Here is a 15,039-nt window from a genome sequence, read left to right as displayed (position 1 = left end):
TCTATTGCCTTCTACTTTTTTCTCTCCTTTCCCTCCTCTTCTTTCTCTTTCTTTTATCTTCCTTTACTTATCCTTCTCATTTATCATTGTATTTTCTTCTTATTCCACACACACACACACACACACACACACACACACACACGAGAGACATCCTTCACTCGTCTTCCTTATGGCTTCTTATTGCTCCTCCTCCTCCTTCTCCTCCTCCTCTTCCTCCTCCTCCTCCCCAGCATCACTCACGCCATCCCCGACCGCCACCACAAACAAGGGAGGGAGAGAGAGAGAGGGAGAGGGAGGAAGGGAGTGAGAGAGAGGGAGGGAGTTGTGGAAAGTCCTCAATAAACCAAAGCAATTTCAAGGTCACACACACACACACACACACACACACACACACACACACACACACACACACACACACACACACACACACGTTGGTTGGTTGGTCTTTTTTATTATTATTTTTTCTTCTCTTTAATTTCCTTTTTTTTTTTATCTTATTCATACAATTATCAAGTCTCTCTCTCTCTCTCTCTCTCTCTCTCTCTCTCTCTCTCTCTCTCTCTCTCTCTCTCTCTCTCTCTCTCTCTCTCTCTCTCTCTCTCTCTCTCTCTCTCTCTCTCTGACTATCCATCTATCTATCTATCTATCCCTATCTATCTTTATCTCTCTATTTATCTCTTCTTCTTCTTCTTCTTCTTCTTCTTCTTCTTCTTCTTCTTCTTCTTCTTCTTCTTCTTCCTCCTCCTCCTCCTCCTCCTCCTCCTCCTCCTCCTCCTCCTCCTCCCGTGGGTGGCGTGGCCGGTAACAGGTAAGGCGACATTAGTGTAACCAATTACCTGTTTGATCATTTATCTTGGCGGCGCGGCGAGGAGGAGGAGGAGGAGGAGGAGGAGGAGTAGGAGGAGGAGGAGGAGGAAGGGGGATGGTAAGGTAGCGGCATGGAGGGAGAGAAGTGGAGTGCGGTAGGAAAGATGAAGGGAGGGAGGGATGGAGAGAGAGAGAGAGAGGATAGGAGTGAAAGAGGAGGAGAAGGAGAAAGAGGGAGGAGACATGGAAGGAGGGAGAGGTGGAGGAAAAGAGACACAGGAGGAGAGAATAAATTGGAGTAGGAGAGAATGGAAGAAAGGAAGAGGAGAAGAGAAGGAAGGAAGGAAAGAAGGAAGTAGGGGCAGGAATGAGAGAGAGAGAGAGAGAAGGAAAAAAATGGGAGATATGAGAAAAAGACAAGAAGAAAAGGTAAATAAAAAGAGGAGGAGGAGGAGGAGGAGGAGGAGGAGGAGGAGAATGATACTACGGGTTATGTATGTATGTATGTATGTATGTATGTATGTATGTATGTATATAAAATTTCCCTCTCTACACACAGCACATTCCGACATAATAGCGTATCTCCACACCTCCTCCTCCTCCTCCTCCTCCTCTTAGCTATTCAGCGCTTCATAATGGTAATGAATGGTCAAGGCGCGGCTTAATGGGCCCAAGTTAATACCCCATTAGGCAAGGCAAACCGGGAGGAGGAGGAGGAGGAGGAGGAGGAGGAGGGGTGTGGAAGAGAGGAAGGAAAAGGGAAAAAGGTAGAAATTGAAAAGAAAAATGAAAAGGAGAGGAAGGGATGTGAAAAGGGCGATTTAGCGAAAGGAGTAGGAGGAGGAGAGGAGGAGGAGGAGGAGGAGGAGGAGTGTGGAAGAGAGGAAGGAAAAGGGAAAAAGTAGAAATTGAAAAGAAAGATGAAAAGGAGAGGAAGGGATGTGAAAAGGGCGATTTAGCGAAAGGAGTAGGAGGAGGAGAGGAGGAGAAGGAGGAGGAGGAGGACGAGGGATGTGGAAGAGAGGAAGGAAAAGGGAAAAAAGTAGAAATTGAAAAGAAAGATGAAAAGGAGAGGAAGGAATGTGAAAAGGACGAGTAATAAGGAGGAGGAGGAGGAGGAGGAATAGAAGGAGGAGGAAAGAAAGAAGAAAGGAAGGAAGAAATTGAAATATAGAGTAGAAAGTAGATAAAAAAAGACAAAAATGAGAGGAGAGAAGAGAAAGAGAGGAGGAAGAGGAGAAAGAAGAGGATGATAAAGAGATGAAGAGGAGGAGGAGAAGGAGAAGCAAGAGAAGAGTTGAGGAATTATCGTCTAGTTATTTTATTCTTTAATTTCTTTATTTCTCTTTTTTTCTCTTTCTTTCTATTTTCTTTCTTCCCTTCATCCGTGTCTTTCTTCCATCTTCTTCCTCCCTCTCTCCCTTCCTCCCTTCCTCCCTCCCTCCCTTCCCTCCCTTCCTCCCTTCTCTGCAGGACGTAATGAGATCGGCTGCCACCCATTGTCCTCGTCCTCCTCCTCCTCCTCCTCCTCCTCCTCCTCCTCCTCCTCCTCTTCTTCTTCCCTGTTGATGGTCTTCCGTGAGAGGTCCTCTTCTCGACTTTTCAAATTAGAGAGAGAGAGAGAGAGAGAGAGCAAAGGCTATACGGTTTTCAACATATATTATCTCTCTCTCTCTCTCTCTCTCTCTCTCTCTAGTCTGTTTTTTTCCTCTTCATGTTGTTTTGATCCTCCCGGTGTGGAGAGAGAGAGAGAGAGAGAGAGAGTCAGCTGAAGAAACATAATTTTCGCGTTTAAGCTTGATCGTCACACTTCACACACACACACACACACACACACACACTAAGTAGAACACCAGTTATATACGTTTCATCTAAATAAAAAAATCTCTCTCTCTCTCTCTCTCTCTCTCTCTCTCTCTCTCTCTCTCTCTCTCTCTCTCAACACAATCTCTCCTATCTCTCTCCACCTGCGTGCCTGCCCAGGGATAGGAAACCACTGTGTGCAGTTATGAGGGTGTGACGAGGAGGAGGAAGAGGAGGAGGAGGAGGAGGAGGAGGAGGAGGAGGAGGAGGAGGAGGAGGAGGAAAGAGGGAAAGAAGTAGAGAGGGAAAAGAAAGATGAAAGGGAGAAGGGCGCAAAAGGATGAAGAAAGAAAGAAAGAAAGAAAAGGGAGATGGAATTGATGGGGAAGGAAAGGGAAGAGAGGGGAAGGGAGGGAGGGGAAGGGAGGAGGAGGAGGAAAGAGGCAAAGAAAAATGAAAGGGAAAAGGGATGTGAAAAGACGAGGAAAGGAAGAGAGAGGGAAAAGGGAGGGGAAGGGAAGAGGAAGGGAGGGAAAGGAAGTAGAAGGGAGGGGAAAGTAAGGGAAGGAATGGGAAGGGAGGGGAAGGGAGGAGGAGGAAAGAGGGAAAGAAAAATGAAAGGGAAAAGGGATATGAAAAGACGAGGAAAGGAAGAGGAAAAGAGAGGGAGAGAAAGAGGAATGAAAGAGGAGAGAGAGAGAGGGGACTGAGAGGGGAAAGAAGGGAATGGAAGGAAAAGGGAAAGTAGGAAAACATTTTGAAAGGTGAAGAGAAAGGAAGGAAGTAAACAAAAGCGGGAATAAGAGGAAAAAGAAATGGGGAAGAGGGAAAGGGAAGAGAAGAGGAAGATATGAAGAAGGTGATAAGGGTGAAGAAGAGAAAGGGAGGTGATGGGGAAGAGAAGGAAAGGAGATGGGAAATGGGGAAGGAAGAGAGAGGAGAGGGAGACTGACTGACTACCTGCCAAACTAACCAACTAACTGACTGACTTACTAACTGACTGACTGACTGACTGACTAACTTACTGACTGACTGACTGACTGACTAACTTACTGACTGACTGACTGACTGACTGACTGACTGACTGGCTTACTTACTTACTGACTGGATGACTGCCTAACTTACCAACTTACTGACTGACTGACTGACTGACGAACTAACTAACAAAAAACATGAACTCAACACGTCTCAAAAAAGTTGTTGTTGATGTTTTCGAGTTTAATTTCGGTCTTATGTTGACACGCCTGCACACACACACACACACACACACACACACACACACACACACACACACACACACACACACACACACACGCACAAAGAGGCAGTGTATTTGAAAGCCATTGACACCTTCAGAAGTTTCCGACTCTACCTCCTCCTCTTCCTCCTCCTCCTCCTCCTCCTGCTTGCCTTCTCACCTCCCCCGTCACTAGATCTTCTTCTCTCCCTCCTCCTCCTCCTCTCCCCTCTTCTCTCCCTTCATTTGTACAGTTTCTTCCCCTCTTCCTTCTTCCTCCTCCTTTTTTTCTGCTCCTCCTCTTCCATTTCTTCCTCCTTTTCTCCCTCTCTTGCTTTGCTTTACCGTTTCTTTTGATTATTCTCTCTCTCTCTCTCTCTCTCTCTCTCTCTCTCTCTCTCTCTCAACATACCTTTTTATGGTCCAATTTCTTCCTTTTTCTACCATTTCCAAATCTACAACTCTCCCTCTCCCTCCCTCTCTCTCTCCCTCCCTCCCTCCCTCCTTCCTTCTCTCTCCCTCCCTATTTCCCCTCCCTTCCCTCATATCCACTTACCCTTTGCTCTCCTCTCTCTCCCTCCTCTCACTTCACGCCTCATCTCGCCTCACTAACTCTCCTCCTCCTCCTCTTCCTCCTCCTCCTCCTCCTCCTCCTCGGTCTTTTCTTCAAATCTACCGCACACTACCCTCCACTCTATTCATATTTTCCTCCTCCTCCTCCTCCTCCTCCTCCTCCTTCATGGATAGTGAGGATAGGATATGATAGGATGGGTTGATATGTTTGCAGGAGCTGTCGTGTGATGTCCTTCCAGCCTCTTGCGGACTCCTTATGCTCCTTTGATCTTATTCCTTTACTCCTTCTTTTCTTACTCCTTTATCATTCTTTTTCATCTCCTTAATTCTTACCTTCCTCCTCCTCTTCCTCCTCCTTTTCCACCTCGTCATCGTCATTATCTATTCCTCTTCCTTCTTTTATCCTCCAATTTTATACTTTTCTTCCTAATCCTTCTTTTTCTTCTCCTCCTCCTCATCATCATCATCGTCATCCTTATCCCTCCTTCTCTTCCTTCTGTCTATTTTTCACTCTCTCCTCCTCCTCCACCTCTTCTTCTTCCTCCTCTTCTTCCACTCTCACCTCCTCATCATCATCCTCACCTTGTCATCCTCACTTCTATCCCTCCTCTCACCCTCCCTCTCCTCCTCCTCCTCCTCCTCCCCTGTATCGCGTGGCTTCCCTCCATTTGGCTTCATATTTCTTGGTGTAACGCCCAGAGCAGCGGCGTTAGTCTTTTGTCAGCCGCGTGTTCCCCGGGCTGCCTTTTGGCCCGCCGACGACACCCCCCTACCCCCTTCACACTCCCTCACGCCCTTCACCCCTCATCCCCCCTTCTACTCCCCCTTCATCCCCTCTGCACCTCTCTTACCTCCCCTTCCCCTTTTGGCCTGCCGACGACGACCCCCTCCCCTTGCATCTCGCTTACACCTCACACTTTCTCTTGCACCTCCTCCTACTCTCCTTCCTCCTCCACCTGCACCCTTTCCTCCCCTTCCCCTTTCCTCCAGTTCGCTTGCTCTCCTTCCCTTCACATCCTTCCTTCTTGTTCAACACCTCCCCTTCCCCTTTAATCCTTCTCCTGCCCCCCCTGCACCTCCCCCTTCACCTACCCCCCCTTCTACTCAGGGATGGAGTGAATACAAGAATTGTGTATTCGAATACGAATACTCCATATACCAACGAATACGAATACGAATTCGAATACATTGAAATTGTTTTAATTCGAATACAAATACGGACACTTCTTGAAAGTCTTCATGAACACATTCATGAATACTTTTCATTGAAAAATACCTTCTCGACGCAGCTGGGTGTAGAACTGTTCTGAAGTTATGCAACAGTAAAACGAGCTCATGAACACACACTCAGCGTCCAGTGACTCCAGTCTGAGTCAGCCGCGCTGTCACAGTCTGCGAACCCTGTACGATACACGACGATTACACGTCCGCCCAGCAGGCGGCTGGAGTTGTAAGGAACAACGGCTGTTATTTATGATAATAAATTTTGAAGTATTCGCCAGATATTCGCAGAAGACGAATACTTCCCCGTTGTATTCGAATACGAATGAGAATACTTTGATCTCTATCAATATTTATTCTAATACGAATACGAATACACCCAAATACGGTATTCGAATGTACTCGGATACGAATACAGAATACGACCACTCCATCCCTGCTTCTACTCCCCACTCCCTCCCTTTTTCCCTATCCAGACCCATTCTTCCTCTCCTCCCCTCCTCTGTTTCCCCTTCCCCTTTATCCCCGTCCCTCATCTTCACCTCCTCCCCTTTCTTCTCAGGCCCACTCTTATATCCTACCCCCTTGCATTCCCTCCTACTCCCCCTTTCCTCCTGCATCTCCCCCTTCACCCTGCACCCTTACTCCCCTTCCTCTTCCTCTTCCACCCCTTTCACTTCACCTCATCTTCCCTCTCGTTTTGCTCCCAACTCCCCTTCCCCTTATTTCCCATTCCATTCATCTCCCATACCCCTTTCCCTCCCCCCTCTCTCTCTCTCTCTCTCTCTCTCTCTCTCAACTTCTTCCAGCTCTCCTTTTCAGGGTTTTCTCGTCTTCCCTTTCTGAGAGAGAGAGAATCACATACGCCACGTTCGCCATATGGTATATATTTCAGGGAAGGTGATCGGGAAATAATCTTATATAACTCTCTCTCTCTCTCTCTCTCTCTCTCTCTCTCTCTCTCTCTCTCTCTCTCTCTCTCAATACATTAGGAAGAAGGAAGGACACAAAGGAGGATGGAGGAAAATTAGGGAGGAAAAGGGAGGAAGAGAAAAAGGAGCAAAAAGAGGAGATGGAGAGAAAAAAAAAGATGATTGGAAGAATTTTGACAGGAAGAGGAAACGGGAGGAAAGAACAAGATAGACAGATAGATAGACAGATAGACAGACAGATAGACAGATAGACAGATAGATAGATATAGATAGATATAGATAGATAGATACAGATAGATAAATAGATAGATAAATTGATAGACAGATAGGTCGATTCAGAGAGAGAGAGAGAGAGAGAGAGAGAATAAGCAGCGCGTGGCCTCAGTGCTCTCATTATCTCTCTCTCTCTTCTCTCTCTCTCTCTCTCGACTCTTACTAAACAACATAACCAATTTCTTTTACAATTTATTAACATCATCAATTCCAACTCTTAACATATATTATAATCACATTTGTATAATTAATCTGATATATTTAAGATACGAAAATAGACCATATATATAATCCTTCTATAAACTCGTAATAACAGATCATAGTATAGTTATAATTGTCACATACATGGATAGCAATGAAGGTATTAATATGTGTAATAATGATAGGTATTAAATATATATGTAAGTTAATTATGTTGTGATTTTGAGGTTTAGCGTAATTAGGAAGCTGCCATGGGATGTGTTAGTATTGCACACACACACACACACACACACACACACATTCACACTCTTCCTCCTCCTCCTCCTCTTTCTCTCTCTTCCTTTTCTTCCTCGTTTTCCTCCTCCTCTATTACCGTTTACTTCCCTCTCCTCCTTCTCTTCTTCCTTCTCCTTCTTCTCCTTTATGCTCCTTCACACACACACACACACACACACACACACACACACACACAAGCACCACCAGACCGTATCACCACCACGCCGTCAAGCCCTTTCATCATCTCCACTAAACTTTTATTGGTTTTTCACTTTGCCTTTTTTTACGTCAGTCATCCCCGCAAGGCACCAAGGTCGCTCCGTTTTCCTTCTCTCACTCTCGCTTTTTTTCTCTCATTCTCTCTCTCCTTGTCGCTTCTAGAAAGGTAATGGGATGACATGATCTGACAATATTATTTCTCTCTCATCTCCCCTTTTCTCCTCCTCCTCTTCCTCCTCTTCTTCGTTTTTTGCGGTTTCTGTTCTTCTTTTTCTCGTCTCCCTTCCTTCCTCCTCCTCCTTCTTGTTCTTGTTCTTGTTCTTCTTCCCCTCATTTCCTTTTCTCTCGCTCTCCGTCTGTCATCTTGTTTAAAACGTGTTGTCTTCCTCCTCTTCTTCCTCTTCTTCGCCTTTTCTTCTTTTTCTTGTCTTTTTCTTTCTTCTCCACCTCCTTTTTTTTTTCTTCTTTCACACATTTTCTTCTTTTTCCATCTCCTTTTATTTTTATTTTTACCTCCTTTTCTTCTTTCTTTTTTTTCCTCTTCCTTTTCTTCTTCTTCTTCTTCCTCTCTTCTTTTCTTCTGTTTCGTATTATTTTCCGTCCTTTTTTTCAATTCTCTTAGTATACTACTACTACTACTACTACTACTACTACTACTACTTCTGCTACTACTACTACTACTGCTACTACTACTACTACTACTTCTGTCTATCAATTTCTCTTGCTCCTTTTCTCTCCATGTCTGTCTCTCCGATATCCTCTTCCTCCTCCACTTTTTTTCCTCCATATTTCTTGCTCTTCCTCCATACTTGTCTGCTTTTTTTCCTCCTCTTCCTCTTCCTCCTTGTTCTGTCTTATTTTACTGAGGACTTTTTTCTCTCCTTTTCTTTCTCTCGCTCTCTTTCTCTCTCTGTCTTTATATTGAGGTAAATTATTTTCCTCTATTACTTTTTTATCTTCGTTTTTTTTTCGTTTTTTGCTCTAATTTTAGTGATACTTTTGTGATCATTACATTTTCCATCTCCTTTTCTTCTTCCTCCTCTCTCTCGTCTTCCTTTTCCTCCTCCTCCTCCTCCTCCTCCTCCTCCTCCTCTGTATTCCACCCGTGTCTTGTCTGTCTGTCTGTCTGTCTGTCTGTACGTATCTCTCCTCCTTTTTTTCATTTGTCTATCATATGTGTCTTTTCCTTTTCTTCCTTTTTCTTCCTCTTCTTCCTTGTCGTTTTTTCTTCCTTTTTCCTCTCCTTATCAAATAGTCATCCTCCAGTTTTCCTCCTGATCTTCCTGCTCCTCCTCCTCCTCCTCCTCTTCTTCTTCCTCCTCCTCCTCCTCCTCCTCCTCCTCCTCCTCCTCCTCCTCCTTTCTTGAATTATTTCTATTTCACTACATAACACCACCATTACCCTTTTCCTCTTCCTCCTCCTCCTCTTTCTTGTCATCTTCCTCCTCCTCCTCCTCCTCCTCCTCCTCCTCCTCCTCCTGTTCTTCCTCTTCTAATCGTTTTATATCACCAATATCACTCCCTCCTCCTCCTCCTCCTCCTCGTTCTCTTCCTTCTCATATTACTTATCTTATCATCTTCTTGTATCACTTTTATCACTACCTTCTCTTTCTTCTCTTCCTTAATTCCCTTTATCACCAACACTTCCTCCTCCTCCTCCTCCTCCTCACACGGAGAACCTGAAGGAGTGGATGAAGTCCGGGCACTTGGTCAGCAGGTGTTTGAACTCCTCCTCCGAGATGCCGCCGCCGTCCAGATCCGTGTCCTCCAGGAGCTGTGGGAGGGAGGGAGATGTGAGAGGGAGAGGGAGAGAAGGAGAGGGAGAGAGAGGAAGGGGGGAAAATTTGAGGAAGGAAAGGATAAAGATAGAAGGAGTAAAAAATAATGGAGAAATGAGAGGTATTGTTAGAGCTAAAAGGAGGGAAAATTGAAAGATGGAATGAGAGGGAGGAAGGCTTGGAGGGAGGTAGAGAGGGAGGGAGTGTGAGAGGGAGGGAGTGAGGGAGGGTTAGAGCTATACTAGAGGGGGAGGGAATGAAATGAATGAGTGAATGAGAGAGGGACATAGTGTGCAAGTGAGGGATTTTATTTATTTATTTATTTATTTTTTTATTTTTTTTTGTGTGTACGCCTATAGCGCCAGTAGGCTTGCTTGAGAGGCCTGGATGGTAGTTGGCCCCAGCCCGTCATGGCGCAGGCAAGTGTTTATAGTGGCGCCATCATCTCTTGTATAAATATGCATGTATAATCTCAAAAGGATGAACGTGCTTGTGTCATCTTCACCACATTTTCACTGCATGTTCTTCCAAATTTCCTCACAGTAAAATACATCAAATACACAAATACATCAGCTCAATAATATTAATCGGAGTTACATTCACACACGATACATACTTATAGAGAGGGAGGGAGTGTGAGAGGAAGAGAAGGAGAAGAAGGGAGAGGAAAGGAGAAGAGAAGAGCATTGAGGCAGACAGACAGACAGGCAGACAGACGATACATACGTGTAGAGAGGGAGGGAGTGTGACTGGAAGAGGAGAAGAAGGGAGAGGAAAGGAGGGAGAAGAGCATTGAGGCAGACAGACAGACAGGCAGACAGACAGGCAGACAGACAGACAGGTGTATATGATTGAAAATAACGGAAAGAGAAAATTAGGGTGAAGGGAGGAAGTAGAGAGAGAGAGAGAGAGAGAGAGAGAGAGAGAGAGAGAGAGAGAATAACCACTCTACCTCCTCTTCCATTTGTACAAACCACATCCACCTCATGACTTCTTTTCCTCTTCCTCAAACAACCACCCAATCACCTCTTTTTTATTCCTATTCCTCATAAATTTCTAACTTCCATTGCATTACGTTTTCCTTATTTCCTCCTCTCGCTTCGTCCCCAACACCTTTTCTTTATATTCTTTCCTCTATTGCTATCATGTTTCTCACAGCTTCCATTTGTAACCCGCTCGTCAAACATCTCTGTCTCTTATATCTCCATCCTTCTCTACACGCACAGTAACATGTCATATCCATCTCATCCTAACCTCATATTCATCATCATACTCATCATTTCATCATCTGCATAGAGCTGATAACACGAGTAGCCAAAGTAACAGAGTGGCAACCTGGTAACCGTTGAAATCGTGCCAGACTGAGAACTAGATGGAGAGATGAAATTAGAGCTTATGTCGGAGCAGGATGGAGTATAGACGGACATTGAGGTGGAGAACGTTGAAGGGAGAGGGATCTGTAATGCCTGGAGATAATGGTAATGATGGGGAACTTGTATATCATAACGTGTTCCCTTCTCTCCTTCTCACCGCATTTTCTTTCTTCCCTTCTTGAATTTGGATATCATAACGTTTTATCTTTCCCGGAATATCATGACTTTTTTTTCCTCCTCCCCTCACCATCTTCTCCTCCCTCCTTCCCTTCCCTACTCACCCTCTCCACCACCGACTTCTCCCTTCCTTCTTTTCCCTTCACCCCCTCTACCAGCATCTTCATCTCCCTTCCTCCTAACCCTATTCCCTCTCTCCAACCGCTTATTCTTCTCCCTTCTTCTCTACTCAACCCCTTCATCACCTCCTCCCTTCCCCTCTACTAACCCTCTTCACCACGTTTTCCTCCCTTCCTCTCCTGCATCATCTCCCTTCTTATCCTCCCCACCATCTTTTCCTTACTTTACCCTCCTCCTCCATTCCCCCTCACTCACCCTTTCCGCATCTTTTTCCCTCCCTCTCTTTCCCCTCTCTACTCACCCTCTCCACCAGCTTCTTCTTCTCCTCCGGCAGCAGTCCTTGTTCCCCCGTCAACCGCTCCACAACCACGTCCAGGTCCTCGCTGTCAAGGATCTGGTCTTCGTTATAGTCTGCCATGAAAGAAACAGCTTCGCGTCATCAAGCCGCCATAGAAAACGAAGGTACGCCTGTTACTTATTATGGGAAACTAAGGTATGTGTCATTTATTTACCTATAATTTTATGTTTAGTTATTATTTTTGCATGTATAAGTGTTTTGTGAAGGTTAGTACTGAAGGTAAACAGGTATGATAGAAAAAAAATTTAACCGTTATATCTCTCTCTCTCTCTCTCTCTCTCTCTCTCTCTCTCTCTCTCTCTCTCTCTCTCTCTCTCTCTCTCTCTCTCTTACCTACCCCCCTCTCTCTCCCTACCCCCCTCACCACTCCGCCTCCTCTCTCCCTTCCCCCCTCCTCACCGAAGATGTGGAAGGCGTAATGAGCCTTGAGCTGCAGGGGCGCCTTGCTGCTCATGACGGAGAGCAGGTCCAGGAAGTCCTCGAAGCTTAGGTGAGAGTCCTTCAGGGAGGAGAAGACCCGGGTGATACGCTCGCGGAAAGGGTTGTGCTGCAGGAGGAGGAGGAGGAGGAGGAGTGAGGTGAGGTGGTGTGAGGAGGAAGCAGAGGAAGTCAGGAGGGGAAAAGGCATACGGTGTAGATAGGAAAGTCTTGAAGTGGATCAGGACGTGTCGAAAAGTACAAATCAATGGTAAAAAGTCTGACTGGGGCTGTGTTACGGGTGGGGTCATGCAGGGGTCGGTATTGGGTCCACTGCTGTTTATCATTTATATTAACGATTTGGCCAGGGTGTTAAGGAAAGGGAAAGGAAGGGAAAACAGGAAACTAAAGGGTAAAGGGAAGGAAAGGGGTAAGGAAAGGCAAAGAGAACAGAAGGAAAGCAATGAGAGGAATGGGAAAGAAAGGAGAGAGGAAAAAAGAAAGAAATGAAGGGAAAAAAGCAAATACGAGGTAGGAAAGAAATTAAGAGAAGTAAAGATGGGGAAGAAAACGAAGCAAGAGATAGAATGAAGGGAAAGGAAGGGAGGAATGAAAGAGGCACGGGAAGGGAAGGGAAGAGAAAGGGAAGATGATACAACTAACTAACTAAAATCAAATCAACAGGTACACACGCTTACCTGTAACTCCGGCAGCTTCTGAACCCTCGCCTCGGGATAGCGGGTCACTCTGTCCACGACCCCGCTGCCTCCCACCAGCCCCCGCCACTTGTCCCAGGCTCTGAAGGGGAAGGAAGGGTCGTGAGGGAAGGCACGGAGGGGAGGAAAGGGGGAAAGAAAAGAAGGCAAGACTTGAGGAAAAGGGAAGGGATTGAAGGGGAAGTAATGAGGTGAATAAGTAAGGAAGGCGTGAGGGAAAGGAAAATGAAGGAAGGGAAAGTAAAAATGATGAAAGGAAGGGAACGTGAAGAAGAATGATAGGAAAAGGAAGGAGAGACGTGAAGATAAGGGAAAGGAAGGGATAGCAAAGATGAGGAAGGGAAGGGAAGGGGGTGAGGGGAGGCGCAAGGGAAGGGAGATGAGAGGAAAGAAAGGGAATGAAGGGGAGTGAGAAGAGCCAAGAAGGGGAGAAGGAAGGAAATACGTAAGGGAAAGGAAAGAGAAGTAAAGGAAAAGCAAATACGATGAGGAAAAAAGAATGACAGAGGAAGCGAAAATAAGGATAGGAAAAGGAACATGAGGAAGAGTGAAGGGAAAGAAGGGGATGATGGGACGTACGGCAGGGAAAAAGGAAGGAAAGGGGAGAGGAAAAGGGAAGGGAATGAAGGGGAAATACAAAATACTAAATACAGAAGAGAAAAAAAGAAAGAAAAATGATAAGAAGAAAAATTTGCAGTGTGTGAGAGAATATATATCAAAGATTGTTCACATTTTCATCTATCAGAACTCCTCCTCTTCTTCTTCCTCCTCCTCCTCTTCCTCCTCCTCCTCCTTACAGCAGAATCTCCTTCCGTGTGAGGTAGGTCAGGTCCTCATAGTCCTCCAGCTCCTCCTCCGTGAAGCTTGTGTTCTTGTTACCCATCTTTGACCTCCTCTTCTTCCTTTTCTTCTTCTTCCTTCTTTTTTCCCTCTTGTTTATTCTTTCTTCCTTACTCCTTCTCTTATGGTTATTTCTTCTTCCCTCTTATCCTTATCTTTTTTGTTTTTCTTGTCTTCTTCCTTTCTTCTTCCTCCTTTTTTCTTCTCCTCTCTATTCCTTTTTCTTTACTCTTTCGTTTTCTAATTCTTCGTTGTTATTATTTTCTCTTTTCCTCACTTTGCTCTGTCCCTTCTTCCTATTTCTTGTGTTTATTCTTTCTGCTTTACTTCTTTACTTATTTTCTGTCATTCCACCTTCTGAAAACACGAAATAGATTAAAAAATAGCATGTAAATAAATGGTATGATAGACAACATGAGAGAGAGAGAGAGAGAGAGAGAGAGTCAGTGCAATATCCGTATAAGTAGAAAATGCTGATCGCCGAAGATATGAAGAGAATTTCACAGTATTATGATAAGATACACAAAAACTTGCATCACCTCTACACACACACACACACACACACACACACACCTGTTCATTAGTCAGCCAAGCAGGTGTTCTCAGCAGATAACCCGTGTAACCAACAACCAACACTACTACTACTACTACTACTACTACTGCTACCCTGATATATGCGCATTGACTACCTTGGTTTAGTATATTTACCACCATCATCTTGTAGTAATAGTAGTAGTAGTAGTAGTAGTAGTAGTAGTAGTAGCCTTCCCTCCCCCCCTTCTCCCCTCCAATATATATTCTCTCCCCTTCTTACCTGTTTTTCCCTCCATTTTCTCTCCATTTTCCTTTCCTCCTTCTCTTCCTTCCATCCCCCCTTACTATTCCCCTCCATACCATCCTCATCTTCCCCTCGCTATCCCTTATAACCTATTCTCTTCCCCCTCTTACCTTTTCTTTCCCTTCACTTTCCTTCACTTTCCATCTCTTCTCTTCCATCCATCTTGGCGAAAAAACATTAACAAATATTTGTCTTTAAATCACCTTACCTTAGCTTCCAACCAGGTGTAAACTATGCCTTGTGATGCGGAAGAGTGGCTTTCAAAATCAAAACAACACACAAAAAAACACTCACCAAGAAAGTTATTGTATGTAAATGAAGAAATGAGGAAGAAATGGATAACCGAGGGAAGGAGAGTAAGGGAAAAAGTAAAGGAAGGGAATGGAGGAGGAGAAGCGAAATATTATGACCAGGATGTGTGTGTATGTGTGTAGAGGAGGGAGGTGGGCGCTAGACTGCTCTCTCTCCTGTGTGTGTGTGTGTGTGTGTGTGTGTGTGTGTGTGTGTAACGCCTGCCCGTATCTTATCAATGACGTGTGTGTGATATTTATATTATCACGCATTCCATTTTCCGGTGTGTGTGTGTGTGTGTGTGTGTGTGTGTGTGTGTGTTGCAGTTATTATCCTCTCATATCTTCACAGAGTCACGCACAGAAAATAATAATAAGTTAACTATGTCACTTATGATACACACACACACACACACACACACACACACACACACACACACACACACACCTTATCACGGCTCACAGGTAACTAGTCCACCAAATGAAACAGGTAAACCAATCACACTTCGTCCTCTTCCTCCTCCTCTTCCTCCTTCTCCTCCTCCTCCTCCTTCACGTTGGAAAAGAGACGACTGCGGGGAGACATGATA

The 15,039-nt window shown here is 45.0% G+C and overlaps 1 protein-coding gene across 2 annotated transcripts; it reads right to left on the bottom strand.

Annotated features, from left to right (window-relative positions):
* Positions 1 to 7,480: 7,480 nt before the first annotated feature.
* Positions 7,481 to 14,635, bottom strand: LOC127007937 (calcium and integrin-binding family member 3-like). Of its 2 annotated transcripts, none has more exons than XM_050879456.1 (6): positions 14,368 to 14,635; positions 13,279 to 13,678; positions 12,464 to 12,563; positions 11,748 to 11,895; positions 11,292 to 11,401; positions 7,481 to 9,316 (listed from the first exon to the last, which is right to left on the bottom strand). In XM_050879456.1, exons 2-6 carry the CDS (start codon positions 13,362 to 13,364, stop codon positions 9,209 to 9,211), a joined length of 552 nt encoding a protein of 183 aa, XP_050735413.1. In that variant the 5' UTR covers positions 13,365 to 13,678; positions 14,368 to 14,635; the 3' UTR covers positions 7,481 to 9,208. The 2 variants fall into 2 exon arrangements, with proteins under 2 accessions (XP_050735413.1, XP_050735412.1); XM_050879455.1 differs by having other exon boundaries at positions 14,454 to 14,635.
* Between the last annotated feature and the right edge of the window lie 404 nt (positions 14,636 to 15,039).

This window comes from Eriocheir sinensis, chromosome 36 (genome assembly GCF_024679095.1).
Source record: "Eriocheir sinensis breed Jianghai 21 chromosome 36, ASM2467909v1, whole genome shotgun sequence".
Taxonomy (NCBI): Eukaryota; Metazoa; Arthropoda; class Malacostraca; order Decapoda; family Varunidae; genus Eriocheir; species Eriocheir sinensis.
Note: the sequence above shows the minus strand (reverse complement) of the source record. Positions and strands in the feature narration are given on the sequence as shown.

Coding starts and splice junctions, on each gene's coding strand:
- LOC127007937 (XM_050879456.1), bottom strand. CDS start 13,364: ATGGGTAACAAGAACACAAGCTTCACGGAGGAGGAGCTGGAGGACTAT. Junction 12,564..13,278: donor ACACGGAAGGAGATTCTGCT/GTAAGGAGGAGG, acceptor CTTCCCCTTCAG/AGCCTGGGACAAGTGGCGGG. Junction 11,402..11,747: donor TTACGCCTTCCACATCTTCG/GTGAGGAGGGGG, acceptor CTTTCATGGCAG/ACTATAACGAAGACCAGATC.